The sequence below is a fragment of the Carlito syrichta genome, unplaced genomic scaffold, assembly GCF_000164805.1.
Source record: "Carlito syrichta isolate Samal-C Ts95f unplaced genomic scaffold, Tarsius_syrichta-2.0.1 Scaffold315172, whole genome shotgun sequence".
Taxonomy (NCBI): Eukaryota; Metazoa; Chordata; class Mammalia; order Primates; family Tarsiidae; genus Carlito; species Carlito syrichta.
This window is the reverse complement of record NW_007259268.1, coordinates 42,289-65,033: the sequence shown is the minus strand read 5'-3', so window position 1 is coordinate 65,033 and position 22,745 is coordinate 42,289. Positions and strand designations below refer to the sequence as shown.

Sequence of the window (22,745 nt, the reverse complement as noted above, 5' to 3'; positions counted from 1 at the left end):
CGGTTGCCGGCAGTGTTCAAATGTTCCGCACGCGGGCAAGAGACTGCCTCCTACCAAGTCTCAGCGTGGACCCCCCTGTGTTTTCCTTTACCACCTTTTGGAGGGGAAAGGGTGCAGGGGACGAAGTAATCCCTAAAGTATAACTTCCTCCCCCCCTTCTTTTCACAGAAGTGGAAATTAAGAAAACTTATTTTGCCCTTACCTGTAGAAAATTCAAAACCGCTTTTTTCTTTCTTTCTCTAGTTTGGTGCTCTGGTTGTCACATGTTGGAAGGTCGTAGAACAGAACATACTCTCCGTGGTTTTCTATCTGTTCTGGGGTGCAGCGATTAACATTGAACTTTGGTTCCTGTAACTCTTGCCTGTGTCGATAGAGTTAAGCTGGATCTCTGCTTTGAAGGATAAATAAAGCACAGCCTCTCAACTGGACATAAATGGATCTAAAGACAGCAGTATTTAATGCAGCTCGGGATGGCAAACTCCGGCTTCTCACCAAGTTGTTGGCAAGCAAATCCAAAGAGGAGGTTTCCTCCTTGATCTCTGAAAAAACAAACGGGGCCACGCCACTCTTGATGGCCGCCAGGTATGGGCACCTTGACATGGTGGAATTCCTCCTAGAGCAATGTAGTGCCTCCATAGAAGTCGGGGGCTCCGTCAATTTTGATGGCGAAACCATTGAGGGGGCCCCCCCTTTATGGGCCGCTTCTGCAGCAGGACATCTGAAGGTAGTCCAGTCTTTGTTAAATCATGGAGCATCTGTCAACAACACGACTTTAACCAATTCAACTCCTCTTCGCGCTGCGTGTTTTGATGGCCACTTGGAAATAGTGAAGTACCTTGTAGAACACAAAGCTGATTTGGAAGTTTCAAACCGACATGGGCATACGTGCTTGATGATTTCATGTTACAAAGGTCATAAGGAGATTGCTCAGTATTTACTTGAAAAGGGGGCAGATGTTAATAGAAAAAGTGTTAAAGGTGAGTTCAGCTTCATTTTTTAATTTTTTAAGTGTCTGCCATTTATTTTCAGGAAGTTTGATACATGATTATAAGCACTGGTGTTGAGTAAGCCAACAGACCTGTTTTGATTAGGCAACTCTTCCAGTCTAACCTTGTTTAGTGTTTCTCTGGTATTTGATAATACGTTGAAATAGTGTGATAAAAGGCTCTTGCCAGTATGTTAAGCAGGATTTTCTCCCTTTTTTTTTTTATTTGGAGACACTTTCAATTCCTGGGAAGTGGGTTCCCCAAAGATACCGAGTATTTAAAGTTAATAGTTGTTGATCTGAGGCTTTAGCCTTATATTTAATCTGTTTGGGAATATAGTTAAATGTAATACTTTTTTTAGCCTTTTTCAAATTTATTTTTTAGAACAATCTTGGAGTAGAAACTTTAATATTTAGTGAGTCATCGTCTTGTTTATTCTAGATTCTAAGTAGGCATTTCACTGTCAGAGATGGCTAGACCAAACTGACCTGGAAGGATTAATATAAGTGGAAAAGGAGAAAATCTCTTCTCTTATTACATACTTGTGGCCAACAGAAATTTTTTTTTTGTAAAATAGAACATGTATTAAATATAGCAGGAAATAAAACTGATTTTTTAAACTGCTTCAATACTGAGAGTGCAAAACAAAGACTAGGTTAAACAGATGTGGATTTGTTGGCGAGCAACAGTGTAAACACCTTTGTCCAGGTTTTTACAATTGTATATAATTTTCATTGATTGTAATAAACTAAAAGCAGCCAATCATAGTTTAGAATTTTAAAACCCTTAAAAGCAGCTGTCTTCCTAGCATTATTTTGATACTTGAAAACCATATTGTTCTATTTTTAGAACAGCAAGGTAATTCACTACCTAATTTTAAAAAAATTACTAAATTTAAAAGTAACATTGAGACATGTTTAGAAGATTCAATAAAAATTGGTTTACAATAAAAAATAAGTGTTAGTGTCCCTATTTTCTAGACCCCCAACCCACAAGCAACCTCTACACTTTTTTTGTGTATTCTTTTAGAAATAGGCTATGCAAATACAAGCATACTTGTCTGTGTAACTCTCCCTCTCTTACTCCCTCTTTCCCCTCATTGTTGGTTAATGCATACTGTTCTCTTTTTTTAACCTTAATTTATCTTGAATGTCATTCACCTCCAACACGCAGTTACCTCATTCTGTTTCATAGCTATACAGTACAGTATTTCACTGTATGAATATACATAATCTAATCTTTATTAATGGACATTTAGATTACATTGGGTATTTTGCTAATATAAATAAATACTGCTGTGAACATTCTTGAACAAAAATGTCTTTACACACTTGTGTGAGAATAACTGTAGTACAAATTCCCATATTTGAAATTGCAGAATCAAAGTGAATGTGCATTTGCAATTGTGATAGTGTCTGATGGCACTATCACAAGGTTAAACCACACAGTTATGAGCACTACCTAGTTACTGAGCAGATTTGATTTACTTAGGAGAGTATGAGTTTTTTAAAAAAGGGTTGTTAAAAAAGCATACAAGATCATTGTGATTCTTTTTAGAAGTATAAAAATCTTGCAAAATCCCAGTACTCAGAGATAATACTTCCAAAGATATTTCTGAATTTTGCATACAGATATACGTATGCAATTTTATATGTTGTTCTATAACCTGTTTTTTAGCTTAATAAATATTATCTTTAATGCCATTAATTGTAGCTTTTTGATTTCAATAGCTACATACACTTCTAATGGAATTTTATGTTACTTTCAGTTTTTCAGTATGATAAACATTTCTGTAAACATTCTTATAAGTGTTTTTATTTGTTCTTGATTATCGTTAGAGATAGGTCGTTGGGTCAAATGACAGCATTGCTTTAAAAAATATCATTCTTTTGAAGAATGCTTGTTTCAAGAGAACAAATTACTGCTGAACTAACCATGTTACTATTGGGAATTCTTTGAAATCAGAACTAGAAGTTGAAGGGTTAAAAAGTATGACTGCTTGTTTAGACTTGTTCGATTTTTTGTTTCTGTTTTGAGCATTTTATTTATCAGTTTAAGGCTGTACAGATTATTGATAAGCTTGTATATTTAAGTCAAATTGGGGTATTTCATAAATTTTTATGTCATTGGAGAGATGAGTACTGGTACTGTTTCCCTTATGTTTTGTAAAGCTGCCTTCTATCCATCTGGAGATAGAGTAGATGAGCAAACTATAATATAAATAGCTTATATTTTTGTCACCATTTTTCCCTAATAAACTGTGAACAGTATTTCACTTGAGTACCTTTGAGCTATTTTCAGATGAATGTTCCCTTTATCACTACTATCATCTTAATAGCCTTGTATGTGAGAGGTGTTCATGCTTTCTTTTTTGGCAAATGGTCTGCTAATTTTAAGTTGCTTCCACCCTCCCCAGTATCAGTATTTAGTATGTATGACTTAAAAAAAATACATAAACCAAGTGTGGTGGCTCATGCCTGTAATCCCAGGACTTTGGGAGGCAGAGGGGATAGGATTGCCTGAACCCAGGAGTTTGAGATCAACTTGGGCAACTTTGCAAGACATCGTCTCTACAATAAATCAAAAAATTAGCTGGGTGTGGTGGCACATGCATGTAGTTCCAGCTACTTGGAAGGCTGAGGTGGAAGGATTGCCTGAGCCCAGCAGTTGGAGGCTGCTGTGGCCGTGGTGGTGAGCGTGCCACTTCACTCTAGCCTGAGTGACAGAGTGAGACTCCAACTCAAAAAAAAAAAACAAAAAATACATTTCATAAAAAAACAATTTCATACCAGAAAATGATTTCAAATAGCGTTAACTTTATATACATTCATAGTGATAGATTTTGTCACTTTGTGTGCAGTACTTTTACCTTTTTGTGGTGACTGTTAATTTCCATAGTGATTCTTCATGAATGTTGGGCAAATTAAATACATGTGTACCCTACCTCACTCTGATCCTGAAGTGCCAATTCTTTGATACTCGTTTTCTCACTGATTCTGTATTTTTTTTTTTCTGTGGGTTAGTGGTAATTTGAAAACCAGGAACAGTGGAGAAGGATCTGATATAGCAGCAAGAGACAATTTTCCTCATGTTTTTAGCCCCATCTAAAAAGTGGAAAAGACTAATAAGACTAGGGTAAATGGGATAATTTCTTAGGACGTTTTATATCATCTGTGGAAAAGTTCTGAGAAAAGAAAATGCCAGTAGCCAGTAGATTGTGCTTGGTCTGCTTGAATATAAAATGCATGTGACTTCTACATTCTATTACTTTTTAGCAGACAGTTGATAGAATATATTATTTAACCTCTTTTCATTACTTTTTAACAGGCTGTTGACTATGTTTTAACCTAAGGTAGAATTCGTTAATTGAGAGAACCTTTGTTGAGTCCCTCAGTGTGCCAGGCTGTTAGATTTAGGATGTGCAAAGATGAGTGAGACAGGATAACCAGTTCTTGAGTCCCTACTCTAGAGGAGTTCATGTTTTGATTAGAGAGACAACTTCATAAGCAGATACTTAAACCAGAATATGGTAGGTAAGTACAACAGTAGTGCTTTCTTTATTAGATATTTGGAACTACTCTTTACCCAACGATTTATTACCTGAGAGGACAGTGGTTTCCTTCTTTTCCTGTGGCATTCCAAAATGGGAGAAAATTTTTGAGATATTTAGGAATACATCTTCAATTTAACACTCATAACAATTCATTTTTGAGACAGGAGTTGGTTCTTTTTAAAACTAGAGACCTCAGATCAGAAGTGATTAGATAAACCCCCTCAGAGCTATCACACTGATCTCAGTGCTTCATAGTTATAGGCATCTTTGGCTTCCCTGCGTTCTTTCGTTCGTTTGGGTTTTTGAGTGGCTTTTGTTTTTCTTTGGACTCGGAATAGAACATTGCAGATCCAAAGAGAAGTTACCTAAGCCCTTCAATTCTACTTTAAAAAAAAATTATTTTTGTAAAGATGAGGTCTCACCAAGTTGCCTAGGCTGGTCTCGAAGCCAGTCCTCTCACCTCAGCCTCCTAAAGTGCTGAGATTATAGGCATGAGCCACCGCGCCCAGCCAATTCTACTTTTATACCCTAATGCTACTGGGAATTGAGCAGCTGAAAGTGGTTGATTCAGGACTACAAACTAATAGAAAACTCTTCAGACTGGGATTAGGAGACCAGTTCTGGAAGATACTCTATCCTCATTCATGGATCAGTCATTTTAGATACCCAAGGCAATTAAGTAAATTGGTAATAAAACAATTCATGTGCACTTTCTGTCGGCAAGGCATTGTATTGACAATTTTAGAGGCTATGAGACGATACAGAGAGTTACATTTTTAAATGCTAAAGGAATAGTATATTTTGGAGACAGAGAGTGTACGGACTAGTAACACATCGTGGAGAAAGTAGAAGTTAAATGGTACCTTGAAAGGATTATTGGGGTTTAGAGCTATAGGAGGGTTATGATACAGTTTTCCAGGCTTATGAAATGGCATAAGGAAAGGCACATTGAGGAATATGCTTAGTGGGTCTAGGAATTGGAAGGTAGGCATATTTGGACCACGGGGCACTTGGGACTAGATTATAAAGGAGATTGAATTAGCATTCTAATTCAATCTCCTTTATAGTCTAGTAAAGAAGTTTGGTGTTATTCATGCAATGGTAAACCAGTGAACATTTTTAAGCAAAGGAACAACTGGAATTATTTACAGAAACTTGCCTCCCTGCCTTCTACTACGCAGTGATTCTTTGAGGCTGAGATCTGGTGTTTATGTCATGCATTAGGAAGAGTATCTGGCCACAGTGAGCATAGATAATAATTGAGAAAAATGGGTAATACAGGTAGAATTCTATAGGGGTTCAGAAAAGGGGGAAATCCATGTAGGCATGGGACAGGTTTACAGCTAGCATTTAAAGGGTTTGAGAGAGCTAGTTCAGGCAGTTTATTTGCCTTTTTATTATGGAAATTTTCTAACTTTTAACATACATGGAGAGAATACATTGAACCACTGTGTACCCATCCCCTTACTTCAACAATTATTCATTTGTCAAAGTTTTTTTAAAAAGTTTATCCTACCTTTCTTTTTCTATAGTAGTTTGAAGCAAATCCAAGGTTTTATATTATATTTTTCTCATAGGCATTTTAGATAATATATGTATTTTAGTCAGGGAAATGTTAAAAATTGAGAAAGCTTTTGGAATTCTAGACATGTATACTAATGAGACATTGGGAATATATGTGATGCAAGATAAAGTGGGAGAGGTAGGGAGAGGTAGGGAGAGGCCTAGATAAAGAAGTCACGTGGACACAAATATGATCAAAACATCTTTTTTTTTCTCTTTGGGAAGAACTGTGATTGAGTAGGTAATCTGTGAACTAGAACAGGAAATGGAATTATAATGAAGTTTTCAGTCTTTAGATGAGCTTTTTATACATATTAGTTGTTTTTAGTTCTTGCCATTAGCTCCAGTGCTCTTGGCCTTGAAAATTTGACTTAATATCAAGACCCATTTCAAAGCGATTTCTCATCTCTCTCAGGTTGTAAGAATGCATCTTTACCTCTGTGGATGCAGACTTTGTATAGCATTTAATTTTGTTGTGAGCTCAAAGACCTGTGTTAAATTTCTGTATGTTCCTAGCTCAGTGCCTTATAATAAGAATTAGTGAAGGGAAGGCACAATTTGTCTTTGATTTTTTTTTTTTTTTTTTGATTTCTCTTTTTGTGAACTCCTGTTCTTGAGTATCTTTCATGATAGAATATACATGGGGAAGGGAAACATTCTGCTAATATGCCTTTGATACTCTAAATTGTTTTTTTCCTCTCTACTCCATCTCACTTGCTTCATCAACTCAGATTAGTTATTCAGGGATTAAAATACTTGCAAACAGCATTGTAGAATTGGACTGCATCCCCATCTCCATTTTTACAAATGAACCTCTTCTAGACTCGCTCAGCTTAAGCTACCAAGTTGAGGAAGAATGGGTTAGTGCCAAGCATAGTAGTAGGCTGAAGAAGAGAGATGAGAATAGTTTTGTGCATTGCCAGACAAATCTATTACAATAAAAGGTCCTTTGCTGCTTCTACTGGTCAAAACTTATATTTTTGCCAAAAACACAAATATTTTGATTTTAATTAAATTTTTAAACAGCTTTATTGAGATGAAATTCACAAACTGTTCATCCATTTAAAGTGTACAGCTCAATGGTTTTTTTTAGTATGTTCATGGAATTGCGCAGTGATCACAACAATTAACTTTTCATCACCACTCCAAAAATCCCATATCCATTTCAGTCACTTCCTTCCATTCCTCCCTGCTCCCCTGAAACTGCCCTACTAATTTTCTGCAACTACTAATTTTCTGTCTCTGCAAGATTGCCTGTTCTGGACATTTCGTATAAATGAATCATGTAGTTTTTTGGTGACTTGCCTCTTTCAATTAGATGTTTACAAGGTTCATTCATTTTGTAGCAGGTATTGGTATTTTTATTTCTTTTTATTGCTGAATAATATTCTATTGTAATAGGTATTTTATCCATTCAGCAGTTGATGGATATTTGGGTTGTTTCTACTATTTGACTATTATGAGTAATTCTGCTATGAACATTCATGTACAAGTTCTGTGGATGTATGTTTTCATTTCTTTCAGACATATATCCAGGAGTGGAATTGTTGAATCTTATGGTAACTCTTTTTAACCTTCTCAGGAGCTGCCAGACTGTTTTCCAAAGTATCTGTACCAGTTTACTTACTTATCAGCAATGTAGGGTCCGGTTTCTTGTTATTACCCTTCTTTTTTAATATAGCAATCCTAGGGAGTGTGAAGTGGTTTCTCATTGTGATTTTAATTTATATTTTTCAGATGGCTAATAATGTTGAGCATCTTTTCATGTACTTAATTCATGTTGTTATTGCCTATTTATATATCCTCTTTGGAGAAATGTCTCATGTACTTAATTCATGTTGTTATTGCCTATTTATATATCCTCTTTGGAGAAATGTCTTTATATCCTTTACATGACTTAAAGTTGGATTATTTATTTTTTATCACTGAGTTTTAAGAGTTGTTTACATATTCTGAATATAAGTCTTTTATCAGATATGTCACTTGCAAATATTTTCTCCCATTCTGTGGATTGTTTCTTCACCTTTTTTTTTTTTGAGTTGGAGTCTCACTCTGTCACCCAGGCTGGAGGGCAGTGACACGCTTCCGGCCACCACAGCCTTGACCTGCTGTGCTCCGGGGGTCCTTCCATCTTAGCCTTCCAAGTAGCCGGAACTACAGGTGCATGCTACCATGCCCGGCTTGTTTCTTCACTTTTTTGATGGTGTCATTTATAGCAATTTGAATATTTTACAAACTGACTTTTTTAAAACCTTGACTATAGATTACTTATATTTGATTTAAACAAGAAAATTGTTAAGAATAGACTGCAGGGTTTATTGATACCATTTACTATATAGGAACTTTTCCATGAGTGAAACTGTGTATCTAGTTGTAAAACACCCTAGTGCTTGCTTTGGCATATGTTTACATTTAGAGTAAATAGGAATGATGAAATTTCATTTCTGTGTGGTGTAAAACAGGACTGTGACCTTGCCTTCCTTTTAAATTTATATTCATATGATTTGATATAGTTGTTATATATTAGCTATGTGGCAAATATCTATATAGCAAACAAGAAAATAAGATTTGTTCTTTTTTGCTACTCAGAACCAGCAGCATAGGCATCACTTGGACCCACCCAAGATCAATTGAGTTAAAAGTCTGCATTTTACTATGATCCTTTGGTGATTTTTATACATTAAAGTTTTAGAAGCACAGTTTTAGTTGACTCAGAGTAAACATACACACACACACTCATGCACACCACACGCATGCAGACATACACAGCTTGAAGTATGTGATGAATTTACAAACAGCAGAATCTCTTGAATTGTTATTGCTAGGAAAGGCAATTTAAATTATAGGTATTTTGTGTTTGTTAAATACTTTGTAGTCCTTATGAGAACATTTTTTGTTTTATTAAAAAGAGCAGCCGGGCTCAGTGGCTCATCCTGTAATCCCGCGCCTTTGGGAGGCTGAGGTGAGTGGATTGCCTGAGCCCGAGGGTTCGAGACCCGCCTGGGCAGTAAGACCTCATCTCTACAATAAATAATAAAAAAAAAAAAATCAGCTGGGCGTGGTAGCGCATGCCTGTAATTCCGGCAACTTGGAAGGCTGAGGTGGAAGGATCGCTGGAGCCCAAAGCATCCCAATGAATATGACACCTTCCATTCTCCACATTTTCTTAGCAGTGTTTTTGTGTTAAATTATTTAGTTGGAAAGTTATTGTAGTTGGCTCATACTATTGTATTAACTTTCTACAGAAATGCTTTAACTTAATTAATGCTTAATGTGCCATTAGCTTCATTTCTAAGCAATATCCATTTTTAAAATGTCTTTTGCAAAATCACAAAAATTTCTATTATGAATTCAGTGCCAGAAAATTTCTTTTCTTCAAATGAAACTTTTTCTTAATTAAGCTTTAAGAATTGTATAATATAGTGTGCTTTTCTTTTTCTCTTTCTTTTTTCTTTTGTTAAAGGTAAATTTATTAAATTTTAATATGAAATATTCTTAATTTCATCTAAGATGCCTGGAATATTTATTTTTGAACTTTATGTTCTATTTTTAACTATCTTATTCTGAGAATACAAAAAAGCAGGTATGATGTGAAGATGCAAAATCTTTTGGAAGTACAATAATTTATTATGGGAATGTTTTTAAAGGGCATACAACCCAGGAAAAATGCCTAAGCAGGGCTGGGAGCAGTGTCTCACACCTGCAATCCCACCACTTTGGGAGACCGAGGTGAGAGGATTGCCTGAGCCCATGGGTTCGAGACCAGCCAAGTTGAGGTCTCAACTTGGTGAGACCTCATCTCTACAATAAATCAAAAAAAGTAGCCAGGTATGGTGGCGTGTGCCTGTAGTTCCAGCTACTTGGAAGGCTGAGGTGGAAGGATCAACCAGCAGGTCAAGGTTGTGGGGACCATGAGCGTGCCACTGCACTCCAGCCTGGGCAAAAGAGTGAGACACCAACTCAAAAATTAAATTAAATTAAACTTTTAAAAAATGCCTAAGTAAAACAACTGGCTATCATTTTTTAAGTACTGATATGTAGAAAGTCAGACTGATTCCAGAAACTAAAACATAAATAGAAATGTCATAAAAGAAAATAAAGTTTGTAAACAGACATGAGAAAATATTCCGTTTACTTAGGAACAGGTATAATAGAAATTAAAAAGTTCATCTCAATGCTAGAAGAATACTGTTAAGGTGGACCTTTTAAAAAATTTATAATTTCTTTCGAAGTGAATTGAAGTTGTGTATTAAGCCATCACACATTTGTGATTCTATTTTGGGCTAGACATTAATTTTTTGGTATTTTTTATTGAAGTGTAATTTGCATGCAATAGAATCTACTTTAGTGTATAGTTCTGTAACTTTTGACAAACATATACTACTCCTTTATTGAAGGTAAGAACAGAAAGTTCTTTCATGCCCCTTTGTAGTTAACCCAGTTTTCAGCCTCCAGCCCTTAGCAATCACTGCTTTATTATCTGTCCTTACATTTTTTAAAGCAATTTTAATGATTAAAATTCTGAAGCAGTGCAGATGTACATCAACAGGAAAATGTTTATGTAAATTATGGCATGTCCTCTTACTTCAACTTTCACCATAAAACCATTAAGGATTATGTACTATCTATGTAGTTCATAGAGACTATGCAGATGATGTAGTAAAATAACATGACAGAATGTAGGTGAAAAGCAGGAAACGGTTATATATGTACAGCTTCTAACTTTGTCAAAGCATACTATATAAAAAGACCTAGAGAAATGATGCAAAAATTATAGTTGTTTTTAAACTGTCTTAAAAACTTCTGTTTTGCAAACTTTAAGTAATGCTCAAGGCTATAACTCAAAAACTTAATTTTGAGGGCCTTCCAGGGCATGAAAATGTTGTGGTTATATTCTTAGCCTATTAGAGTAATTAAAAAGATTTCTTGCTTTTAAGATTTTACTTTTTGAACTTACTTTGTCCTCAGAAGCTAAGTTTGAATTACTTTTTGTGATATCAGATATTAAAAATGTAGAATCTAACTTAGCTTTAGCAGTGTACAAGTTGCTTTTGGGATATAAAAGAAAGATATAGGATCTGTATACTTTAAGAATAGACTGTTTAGTTAAGAAAACCTATTTGTGAAGCAGTATATTATTGTAAGGTATCATAATAGTAGATGTCATATGAGTACTTCTCAGGATAAGCGGTATATTTATTCACCACACATTCTCAAAATGATAAAATTGATATGGTATAACCAAGAAAGCCTTTTTGAGCAGCTAAAATTTCTGGTGAAACTTGAAAGACAAGTTAAAATGATGACAAAATAGTACATTTTAGGAAAGTCAAGAACAGAGGCATGGAGGTGGAAGTGAACAGGGCTGTTCCTGGTGCTGGGAGAAGTTCTTAGGATGGACAAAAGTGAAGCCTAAGCAGAATCTCTACCTTGTGTGTGGGAGGTATAGATAATGTCTTTTGAGTTAGAGCAGGTGTTGGCAAACTATGGTCCAGGGTTCAAATCCACCTACCTCTACTGCCTAAGAGCTTAAAAATGCTTTTTACATTTTTTAATGGTTGAGAAAAAAACAAATGAAAGATATTTCATGACATGTGAAAATTACATGAAAATCAAATTACAAAGTTCATAAATCAAGTTTTGTTGGGAAACAGCCATGTCCATTAATTCAACATGTTGTCCATGGATATCTTCATGCTACTCAACAAAGCTTAGTGGTTACAGCTGAGACCTTATGGCCTGCAAACCTAAAATACTTTCAGGCCTTTTACAGAATAAATGTGCCAATTTTTGAGTTAGATTCACAGTGAATCATTCAGACCAGAGATAACGAGAAATGAAACTGAAGAGGTAGGGTAGGGAGATATTTCTCAGTTTTTAAAAATTCGTATTCTATGGTATCCAAAATTAAACTTTACCTCACATGATATGCTTTCTAAAACTATAAATTTCTTTCTCGATGTCCTCCACTCTACACAGAGTGTTTTGAGAATCAGTGCTGTAGAATTTTGAAAGCTATCTCAAAGATTTTCTGCTGTTTCCTTATAGGAAGTGTGAAAGCTTTTGAGTTAAAATGCTTGATTGGTTGAAGTTTTATTATGAAGTTTGACTTACATTAGCTATAACTTAATGGAAGTTTAATATGACTGGCATTTAAAATATAACCTCAGAAATGAGGAGTACATGGAAATGGAGACAGGTTAAGCCTTTCTTTTTTTCTAATTTGTTATTTAGTGTTATCATTGTCACCCAGTAAAAAATATTTTCTTACTGGGTGCGGTGGCTCAAGCATATAATCTCAGCACTTTGGGAGGCCGAGGCGAGAGGATTGCCTGAGACCATGGGTTTGAGACCAGCCTGGGCAACATGGTGAGACCTCGTCTCTACAATAAATCAAAAAATTGTTGGGCATGGTAGCGCACACCTGTAGTTCCGGCTACTTAGAAGGCTGAGGCAAAAGAATTGCCTAGCAGGTCAAGGCTGCCATGAACGGGAGTTTGCCACTGCACTCCAGCCTGGGCAACAGAGTGAGGCTCCACTCAAAAAAAATTTTTTTTTCTTATTTTCATTGGGCTTTCTTCTTTGACTTATGAGTTATTTAGAAGTGAATTTTAAGATTTCAAAAATACAGAGTTTTTTAGTTATCTTTTTTTGATATCTAACTTCATTGCATTGTGGACTTTGAACATACTTAGTGATTTCAGTCTCTTTGCATTTGTTGAAACTTGCTTTAGGCCCAGAATATAGTTAGTATTTGTATATACTTTCATATATCCTTGGGAAAAAAAATTTCTACAGTTGAGTACTGTATTCTTCTATATATGCCAGTTCAGTTATGTTTGTTGTTTTCAAGTCTTTACTCTTATTGGTTTTGGTCTTCTAAACTGAGAAAGATATGTTCATATGTAGTGTTTATAGATTTGCCTGATTTTCCTTGTGGTTCTGTCAGTTTTTGCTTTATATAACTAAATTTTATGTTATTGGGTGAAAACAAATTTAGAATTATTATATCTTTGTGTTTTGAATTTTATATCATTATGAAATGTTCCCCTTTATCTCTAATGCATTTTACTGTAAAGTCTACTTTGTTATTTTAATATCAGACAGGTTTTTTTTGAGTTGGAGTCTCACTCTGTCACCCAGGCTGGAGGGCAGTGGCACACTCATGACTACCCCAGCATTTACCTGCTGGGCTCTGGTGATCCTTCTGCCTCAGCCTTCCAAGTAGCCGGAACCACAAGCGCACGCTAACACACCCAGATAATTTTTGATTTATTGTAGAGAGGAGGTCTTGCCAAGTTGCCCAGGCTGGTCTTGAACCCGTGGGCTCAGGCAATCCACTTGCCTCAGTCTCCCAAAGTGCTGGGATTACAGGCTGAGCCACTGAGCCCAGCCCAGACAGTTTTTTAATATTTAGTTTTTGTAAAGATATATTTATTTCATCTTCTTCCAAAACCTATCTCTATCCTTATATTTAAAGTGTGTCTCTTGTAAGCAGTGTGTCTTGAATTTTCTTTGTGTTTTCACTCTGACAGTTTTTGTCTTTAAATGGGACCCTTTAGTTTGCTTGCATTTAATGTAATTACTGATATATTTAGCTTTTAATCTTCTAACCATCTTTCTAATTTTTATTTGTCCTGCCTGTTTTGTGTTCATCCCCTTTTTCCCTTTTGAATGGCTTTTTATTATTTCATTTTTTTCTCAATATCAGAGAAAATGTAATGTATATATCCTCTAATATTATTTTAGTAGTTATTCTAGATTGTACTACTTAAACTTATCAAAGGCTAACATAAATTTCTAATTGTACATCTTTCCAACTTAGCAGAGATCTTAGAACACTTTAACTTCATTTACTTTCCATACTTTTATGCTATTGCTACCAAGTATTTATTTCTATATACATATTTCAAGCCCTACAAGACATTGTTTTCAAAATCAGTATTTATTTAGATTTGCCCTTTTTTGTTGATGTTTATGTCTACATCTTGAAGCGTCTATGTGGCTCATCTTCCTTTTGCCTAAAGAACACTCTATAGTATTTAGACCTGTTGGTAATAAATATCTTAGGTTTTTTTTTCTTATTTGAAATGCTTCTTTATTTCACATTTGTTCATGATATGGGTATAGAATTCCAAGTTGGCAATTACCTTTCTTTAGTGCTCTTAAAAATATTACTCTATGTCTGCTGGCTTATATTGTTCCTGATGAAACTTTGCTGTCAGTCTGTTGTTCTTCTGCAGGTTCTTCCACCTGTTCTCTGGTCTTAAGATTTTTTTTCAGCAGTTTTGCTGTGTTGCACCTCAGTGTGGTTTTCTTTTTATTTTTTCTTCTTGGAGTTTGTGAAATGAATTAAATTTATAGTTTAAACTTCATCAGCTTCTGGAAGTTCTTGGACTTTATCTCTTCAAATGTTGCTTTTGACCCACTTTCTTCCTCTAGAATTTTGGCTTTGAGATATCAACCCTTCTAACGTTGTTCCCTCTGTCTCTTAAAGTCTCCTTTTCCATCATTTTACCACAACCGCTCCATCCTTATATCTGTATATTTTCATCTTCTCTATCTTCCACTTTACTAATTCTCTATTCAGTTGTGTATAAATCTGCTTTTAAAGCCACCCAGTGAGTTTTTTAGTTTCTAAGTTTTCTTTTGAATTCAAAATTAAAAAAAAAAATCTCTTTGAATATGCTAAGCATAGTTACTGTTCCAGAATCTGTGTTGATAAATTGTGGTAGCTACATCTCCTGTTTGGCTTTTCTCTCAGCTCTTATTTCTTTTGGTTTTGTGGTTCTTTATTTTCTGTCCACTGTTCTTTATTGGATACTGAGCATTACATATGAAGAGTATAAAAAATAATTAGAACCCTTGTATGATAATATTTTCCTCTAAGTATTTATATTTGCTTCTGGCTTTTGATTTTGTATACTAGCAATCCTGGATGATTAGAACTGAATGTTGAGGTGATTTTAAGTTAGATTTCAGTTTCTTTGATAGCTCGTCTACTTGCTCTCTACTTAACTCCCTAGGTTGTATGTAACCTTTGGAGCTCTAACCCAAAGTGTGGGGAGTTTTCAAAGTTCCCTTTTTCGTGGGCTGTGAACTCCAGTTTTTTCCTTTAGCCCTGCAATGCTGTCAGAAGTTGTTAGTTTTTCAGTTATCTCTTCCAGAATTGGTAGAGACCATTTTGGGAAAGCTGCCCCAAATTTTGGACTGGACTTCTCTAGTTTTCTTTCTTATCCTGGGTATTGTCCCCTTGTTATCTTTTAAATGCTATCAAGCAGATTTTGCTCTGAGTGGGTGGGTGATCACATTGCAGGTTTTTCTGCCATGATTGGATGCTCTTTTTTTGTTGTTCTCTTTTTTCTTCTTGTTCTTTTTTTTCTTCAATATGTGAGTGTATTCAAAATAAATATATTTTGTGTTTGTTCAATAAGTGCAGAAATTTAATTAAATTGACTTCTGCTACATTTTAATTCTTGATTGTATTTTACTCTGAAGAGAGAATACCATCTAAGCCTTCTCTTTATATTCAGTTTTTTATTTTTACTTATATTGCCTATTTTTAGGAGAAAATGGGAATAGTAAGGGTTTTCAATTAAAAGAGGTTTAGAAACATACCTGGTATAGTTGTCATGTTTAATTGAAATTATTTTGAATAAATATTCTGGGCTCTTTCAGTGCTTGGTTATTTTACACATTGATGAAGCATTTTATCATATGTCAGATCATTGTAGACCATTGAAATACTGGGTCAGAATAAACACATCTAGAGTAATTATGCAGACCTTGTAAATGAGACTAAACAGGATAAATTTGTGGACAGATTAAATTTTTAAGGTATAGTAACTTTTTTTCCTATAAAAGTAGATTTATTATTTGAATTATTAATGTTTAAAACACTGTCTGGTACACATGTTTTGTTGGGAGTTTTCAAAGCCACCCCCATATTAGAGGTAACTGACCATACAGTTGTACTTAATATTGGCTAAGATTTATTACAGCTGTGCAATAAGTACATGCAACTGGATCATAAGGAGTAAAGCATAGGTGAGGTCTAGAATCTGTGTGTAGGCATTTTTATACTCTGTCCCTCTCATGATGGGTCTTATAGAACACATTCTTCCCCAGCAATGAAAGTAACCCTTGTGTCCTGTTTCTACACAGGGAAACCTGTGAGCGACTCAACAATCAAGGTTTTTATTGAGGGCTGGTTACATGGGCACTCTTTGCCTAGCACATACCTAAAACTTTAGACTCCCAGGAAAACCAGGAGTTCAGTATAAACTGAATCATTGGATCAGTTTAGTCATAGTAGATGCTTAGAATTACTCGTTATTGAAATTTTCTGCAAACGATTGTATGTAACTGTCAGAGGTCTGCATGATAATTGCTATTCTGATGATTAGTAGAATGACTATCATTAAACTTAGCTAAATATCTGACGTTTATGTGTCTTAATATGTTTCATACAGGCTTTTAATGAGCCAGTGCCTGTTGTCAGTTTTAATTCATGTGTGGGAAGAATAGGACAGTGTTAGAACATTTAGTACATCTAAAAAGAATGTTTAAAAAATTAAATTACAATGGGAAATAATCCATTATGAAAGGACACTTCAGATGTCTCCTTTTAAAGTTCATATTGAACCACCCACATGTTTTTCAGATTTCAGTCAAATTGTTTTCTAATGGGAACTTTTTGGAGAAAGCACTTTGTTACCAAGAATTTTGGCTAAAACAACTGAAATTCACTTGGTAATCACAAATAAGTATTGTTTAAAAAAAAAAATTCTGACTACTCTTAGAATCAAGTGGAAAAATCTTAGACATTAAAAACTAGACCTCTTGTTTATAAATGTGGAAGCTGATCCAAAAAGCTAAGTGACTGTCAGCAAAACTGTATATCACTGGTTAGTTGTATTTCATCCATTTTAATCATAGAATATGCACTTGAAGACCTTAATGAAAAATACCAACACACCATGGATTAATTTTATCGAACTCCTGGGTTCAAGCAGTCCTCCTGCCTTGGCCTCCCAAAGTGTTTACAGTCATGAGCCACTGACCTGGCAGAATTTGGAGTTTCATCTGGTGATTTTGGGTATCTTGTCACACCTAATTTGGTCATGCCATTTATTCAACAAGTATTTTTTCATCCCCTGCTGATGTGTGTCAGATGTTAGTTTTAAGTGCCAGAGATAATTTTTTTCTTATTTGTAGTCAAACTGTATTTAACTAAGAGTGGCTTGTTGCTACCTGTTTTTTTTTTTTTTTAGGTCCTAAAGTACATACAGGTACTGAATTATTACCTGGTGCCTCAATGTATTTTATTTCTTTTTTCCTCTCCTTAAGGTAATACAGCATTGCATGATTGTGCAGAATCTGGAAGTTTGGACATCATGAAGATGCTTCTTATGTATTGTGCCAAGATGGAAAAGGATGGTTATGGAATGACTCCCCTTCTCTCAGCAAGTGTGACTGGTCACACAAATATTGTGGATTTTCTGACACATCATGCACAGACCAGCAAGACAGAACGTATCAATGCTCTAGAGCTTCTGGGAGCTACATTTGTAGACAAAAAAAGAGATCTACTTGGGGCTTTGAAATACTGGAAAAAGGCAATGAACATGAGGTACAGTGACAGGACTAATATAATTAGTAAACCAGTACCACAGACACTAATAATGGCTTATGATTATGCCAAGGAGGTAAACAGTGCAGAAGAGTTAGAAGGTCTTATTGCTGATCCTGATGAGATGAGAATGCAGGCACTGTTAATTAGAGAACGTATTCTTGGTCCTTCTCATCCTGATACCTCTTACTATATTAGATATAGAGGCGCTGTCTATGCAGACTCTGGAAATTTCAAACGATGCATCAACCTATGGAAGTACGCTTTGGATATGCAGCAGAACAATTTGGACCCTTTAAGCCCAATGACCGCCAGCAGCTTATTATCTTTTGCAGAACTGTTCTCCTTTATGCTACAGGATAGGGCTAAAGGTCTTCTGGGAACTACTGTTACATTTGATGATCTTATGGGCATACTGTGCAAAAGCGTCCTTGAAATAGAGCGAGCTATCAAACAAACTCAGTGTCCAGCTGATCCATTACAGTTAAATAAGGCTCTTTCCATCATTTTGCACTTAATTTGCTTGTTAGAAAAAGTTCCTTGTACTGTAGAACAGGACCATTTCAAAAAGCAGACTATATACAGGTTTCTTAAGCTGCATCCGAGGGGAAAGAATAACTTCAGCCCTCTTCATCTGGCTGTGGACAAGAATACTACATGTGTAGGGCGTTATCCTGTTTGTAAATTTCCATCACTGCAAGTTACTGCAATACTGATAGAATGTGGTGCTGATGTGAATGTCAGAGACTCCGATGACAACAGTCCCCTACATATCGCTGCTCTTAACAACCATCCAGACATCATGAATCTCCTTATTAAATCAGGTGCACATTTTGATGCCACAAACTTGCACAAACAAACTGCTAGTGACTTGCTGGACGAGAAGGAAATAGCTAAAAATTTGATTCAGCCCATAAATCATACCACATTGCAGTGTCTTGCTGCTCGTGTCATAGTGAATCATAGAATATATTATAAAGGGCACATCCCAGAAAAGCTAGAGACCTTTGTTTCACTTCATAGATGATAATTTGACTGTATTTTAGCACTGTTAAAGCACGAATTGGTAACAGTTGTTTCATGAATGAGCACTGTTGTGATAACACCAGCATTCATTTAGCTTGATATCATCGTGCTCTCATTGGCTAAAACATTATAAGCATCAAATTTACAAGATTGGTTTCCCAGTATTTAATATATATATATATACCATATAATATATTGTTTGTGAATTATTGAGAAATGTATTGTCGTATTCAAATTTCTAAAATTGTCTGCCAAAGGCTTATTCATTCTGGTTTTGTTTGCTGTTGGGTGTTTGGGACAAAGTTAACCATTTTTCAGTGGTGTCTTAATACTTTACTGGTTTGTGAATTTTATACAGTTGAAGGTCTTTTTTTTTTTCCCTGCTTCTTTCTTCTCTCCTCCAAACTTCTTCCCTGTTTCCACTTTATTTTTTTCTAACCATTTCTACTACAGTTTCCCCCTCTTACCAACCCATGCTAGGTTGTATAAACTTTATGAACTTGTTACCATTTGCAGTTACCATAAGTGCTTTATCTTCTCTATGCACCGGCTTAAACTTGACTGTTGTATGTTAGCATATTTTCTATGCAGCAGTTGGTCAACTTCAACTCAAAACAGTTTTCTTAAGTTTGTTACAAATTTCATTTTATGAAAGTACTCTTATAGCATGACATTTTTAGAGCTGCAGGTTAGCTATCTTAGCTCAAGCTTTTTTGTTTGTTTTTTCTTAACTTTTGAGGTTTCTTTCTCTAACCCACTGAAATTATTGTGTGCTAAATTTGGGAAACAAATCTATTTTAACTCATTAACCCAGTTGAAATTTAGGTCTGTCATCTTAATATATCATGCAGTAAAAGGAAGAATCCTTCCAAAGTGACCCACCTTTCATGCTGCTCCAGCATTGTCCTGCTTGTGCTGATGGTGTGACTAGGTGTAGAGAATTTGCTTAAATTTAACTTCCAAGTTTATCACACAGCTTAACAAATCACATTGAAATATTCAGTAATTGAACTGCAAATCACTTTTAGTTACAAAAAGAGCTGAAGCATGTCAGTGGCATGATGCTTGCCAAGCCAGATCTAGGCATCTAAGATAATTAAGGTATTTTAGTATGCAATTTACTGCCATAGTATCAAAGGTCAGTAACAGTGTTCTTTCTTTCTTCAAGCTTATGTATACCTTTAAAAATAACTTGCATGAATTACTTTGGTCTCAATTATTTGTTACCCTAGTTAAACACAAAAGGTTGCAGTGCTTCTCTCTCTCTTTTCTTTCTCTCCTCTCTTTCTGTCTCAGATTTGCTAATGCCACAGAAAGGGCTCTTTTAACTTAAGATAAGTGAAAAGTACTAAAAACGATTCAGGTAATTATCATGCAGCACTTTATTGTAATTCAGAATAAAATTTATGATGGCATATTTGCCCTACAAATGTCTTAATGAAATTGTTCTGAATAAAAAGCTCCTTATTGATTTCAGAAAAACTCAGTTTACCTGTGAGTTTAATGAGCTGGATCACTTATTTGAACTTTTGTGTTGACATTTTATTCTGAGGGTTGATGTTACACAATTTAGGGCATTATCATTGCAAACAGTCATACAAAGTTTATTGTCATCTTTCATCTTTAAAAAACCTTTAATGAAGAGTAGTAAATAGAAGAACATTAGACTTTTGGTTAAATAATTGAGGTTTAATTTTCTAAAAATTCTTACTCATATTACTAGGTTGTAAATTTAATTCACCATTAAAAACTGTGGATTGGATATAAATGGGAGCTCTCCAACCATTTGATGAAGAGATTTTACTATCTCTTATTTACTGTGGGTACATTTGATGATATGTTTGAATTTCCACATACAGTATATTAATAGTTTAATTTGTGAATTAGATTGGTATTCTAGAGATATCAAACATTAATATTTTGAAATAATCTGTCTCTAACCTTGTGGTGTAAGAACTATATATGCATGAACTATTTTTCTTAAAGGAGAATTGCCAGTATAGTATATCTATATTAGATTATCTCAATAATTTTGGGATAAAGATGACTTGGATTTTTAAGTGATTTAATAGTTCCCCCTCCTTTTTGGGGGGTAGCTGGGAGAGTTTACATGTACTTAGAATGAAGCACATCTCACTATTTTACAGGTGAACTTAAATTGTAGAACTCCAGTAAAAATAAGAATTTCTTTAAATAACATTTTTCCACCACTAAATCAGATAACTTAGAACTTAGTCTTGATAACTGGCATGCCTTATTTCAAATAGGGTACAATTTTCTCTTCTTTTTTGCCATCTCCACAAATAACATTGGGAGCTCTTGAAAAATCAGCTTAATGAGTCAAAATTGTTCCTGATTTTATTCCAGGGGGAGTTGGTTCATCAATGTGGCCTCAGACACTGTTAAGGCCTTCATAAGAAAATATTCTCAAAATTGTGAGACTGAATAAAATAAAATACTTAAATTTATTTTTTTAACCACAGATGTGTAAATTTAATTCTTAATGAGCTAACTGTACTCGTGAGTCAAACTAAACTGTACATTGTAGCATGGTGGTGTTGACTAGAGTTACTGTATAAGTTTTGATTACATTTCTACAAAAAAATGCCCTGTGGGGCTTGCTGAATATTAAATGTTCCACTGGTTTAGTCATTTCTGTAAAAGAAATGGTCACTTTACTCAGATTAGATGCCAGTCTCCTTTGTCAAGACGAATAGATCATAGATTTACAAGTAGTCATTTTTCTTATTCATAAATCTGACAGGCATAAGCCCAAATTGACAAAGATAATTTGGTGCCCTTTATGATTTTTAAGTTAAATGATGGCTCACTTGTAAAGTGACTGCCTAAATTTATAATATTTTAGAGACCCCCATATACTGTGACTTGGGAAAATTGTTTAGGTTATATTTGGAAAAGTAGCTCTTTAAGAATCATATTGCCAGCAGAAACCTTAGGCTGAATTCACTGGTATACTTTTGTAATTAATTTTCTTAGAATTACGGGGGCTGGATGAGATAACATATTCATGTACACTGTAGCAGCAGCATAATTGCTTGAAACTTTAACCATCTTAGAGTTAGATACTAAGGAAACTAATTTATTGTCATCATTTTCTTTTTTTCTTTTTTCTTTTTTTGCCCTCTTGTATCACTAAACAACTAGTTTCCCTTTTGTCAGTTCCCATTGTGTATTTTTTCAAAAGAAGTACTGTATTCAGATGCCAGCTGATAAATTGTCACACAATGGAAAATGATATGCCACAACGTTCATTGTAAGGTTTAATAAAATTAAATTTGCACCAGATATAAGTGTATTCTTATTACCTCTTAATATTTGAGTAATTTTAATGTAAATGATAGTGGATTCCTGTTTCAAAAGAACCTAGTTGATAATTTATGGCCAATTAGAACTTAAGGAATAGCATTTATTATTAATACATCTATGTAAAAATGATTTGTGTGCAGATTATCTCAGATTTTTATTAGTGAAGATCACAGAAACCAAAGATAAGGGAAGACTTATTAAATGCCTAGGAGGAGGGCTGCCTTTAACTCTTGTTCTTATTTTTAATTGATTTGGTATTAAGTATCAGAAGTATATCATAAATACATTACTATGAAGGTAAGTTTTAGAAATTTATTTTTCATCACTTTTCAATTATAAAATGTCCTTATCTGCTCTTTATATCTAAGTTACCTGATACAAAAAGCTTTAACAGATCTAGCAGATGCATTGTCCCTAATTTCTAAATTCCAAACATAAATTTAAATATCTGGTTGTATAGGTTTTCCCCTTTGAAGTAATTAGTATACCTTATCCATGACAAGTATGGCTTTGTCATCCTTTGATAAGAATCTTCTAGTCTAGTCTTCTTTACCTTTGATTCTGTGGTTCTATGATTGTCCCTGCTACCACCACTGATATTTAAAAAGAAATTTTACCAAATTTATAAGGAATACTATATTTTTAAGGATCTAAAAAA

The 22,745-nt window shown here is 34.7% G+C and overlaps 1 protein-coding gene across 1 annotated transcript; it reads left to right on the top strand.

Moving 5' to 3' along the window:
- Nucleotides 1–241: 241 nt before the first annotated feature.
- FEM1C (fem-1 homolog C) lies at nucleotides 242–20,242 on the top strand. Its single transcript, XM_008072439.1, has 2 exons — nucleotides 242–977; nucleotides 17,452–20,242. The coding sequence occupies exons 1-2, from the start codon at nucleotides 434–436 to the stop codon at nucleotides 18,759–18,761; spliced, it is 1,854 nt and encodes a 617-aa protein (XP_008070630.1). The 5' UTR covers nucleotides 242–433; the 3' UTR covers nucleotides 18,762–20,242.
- Nucleotides 20,243–22,745: the final 2,503 nt, after the last annotated feature.

What these genes read in the sequence shown, in the direction of transcription:
- FEM1C (XM_008072439.1), top strand. Translation starts at nt 434, where the DNA reads ATGGATCTAAAGACAGCAGTATTTAATGCAGCTCGGGATGGCAAACTC. An exon ending in TAATAGAAAAAGTGTTAAAG is followed by an intron (nt 978 to 17,451) that starts GTGAGTTCAGCT and finishes CCTCTCCTTAAG; the next exon opens with GTAATACAGCATTGCATGAT.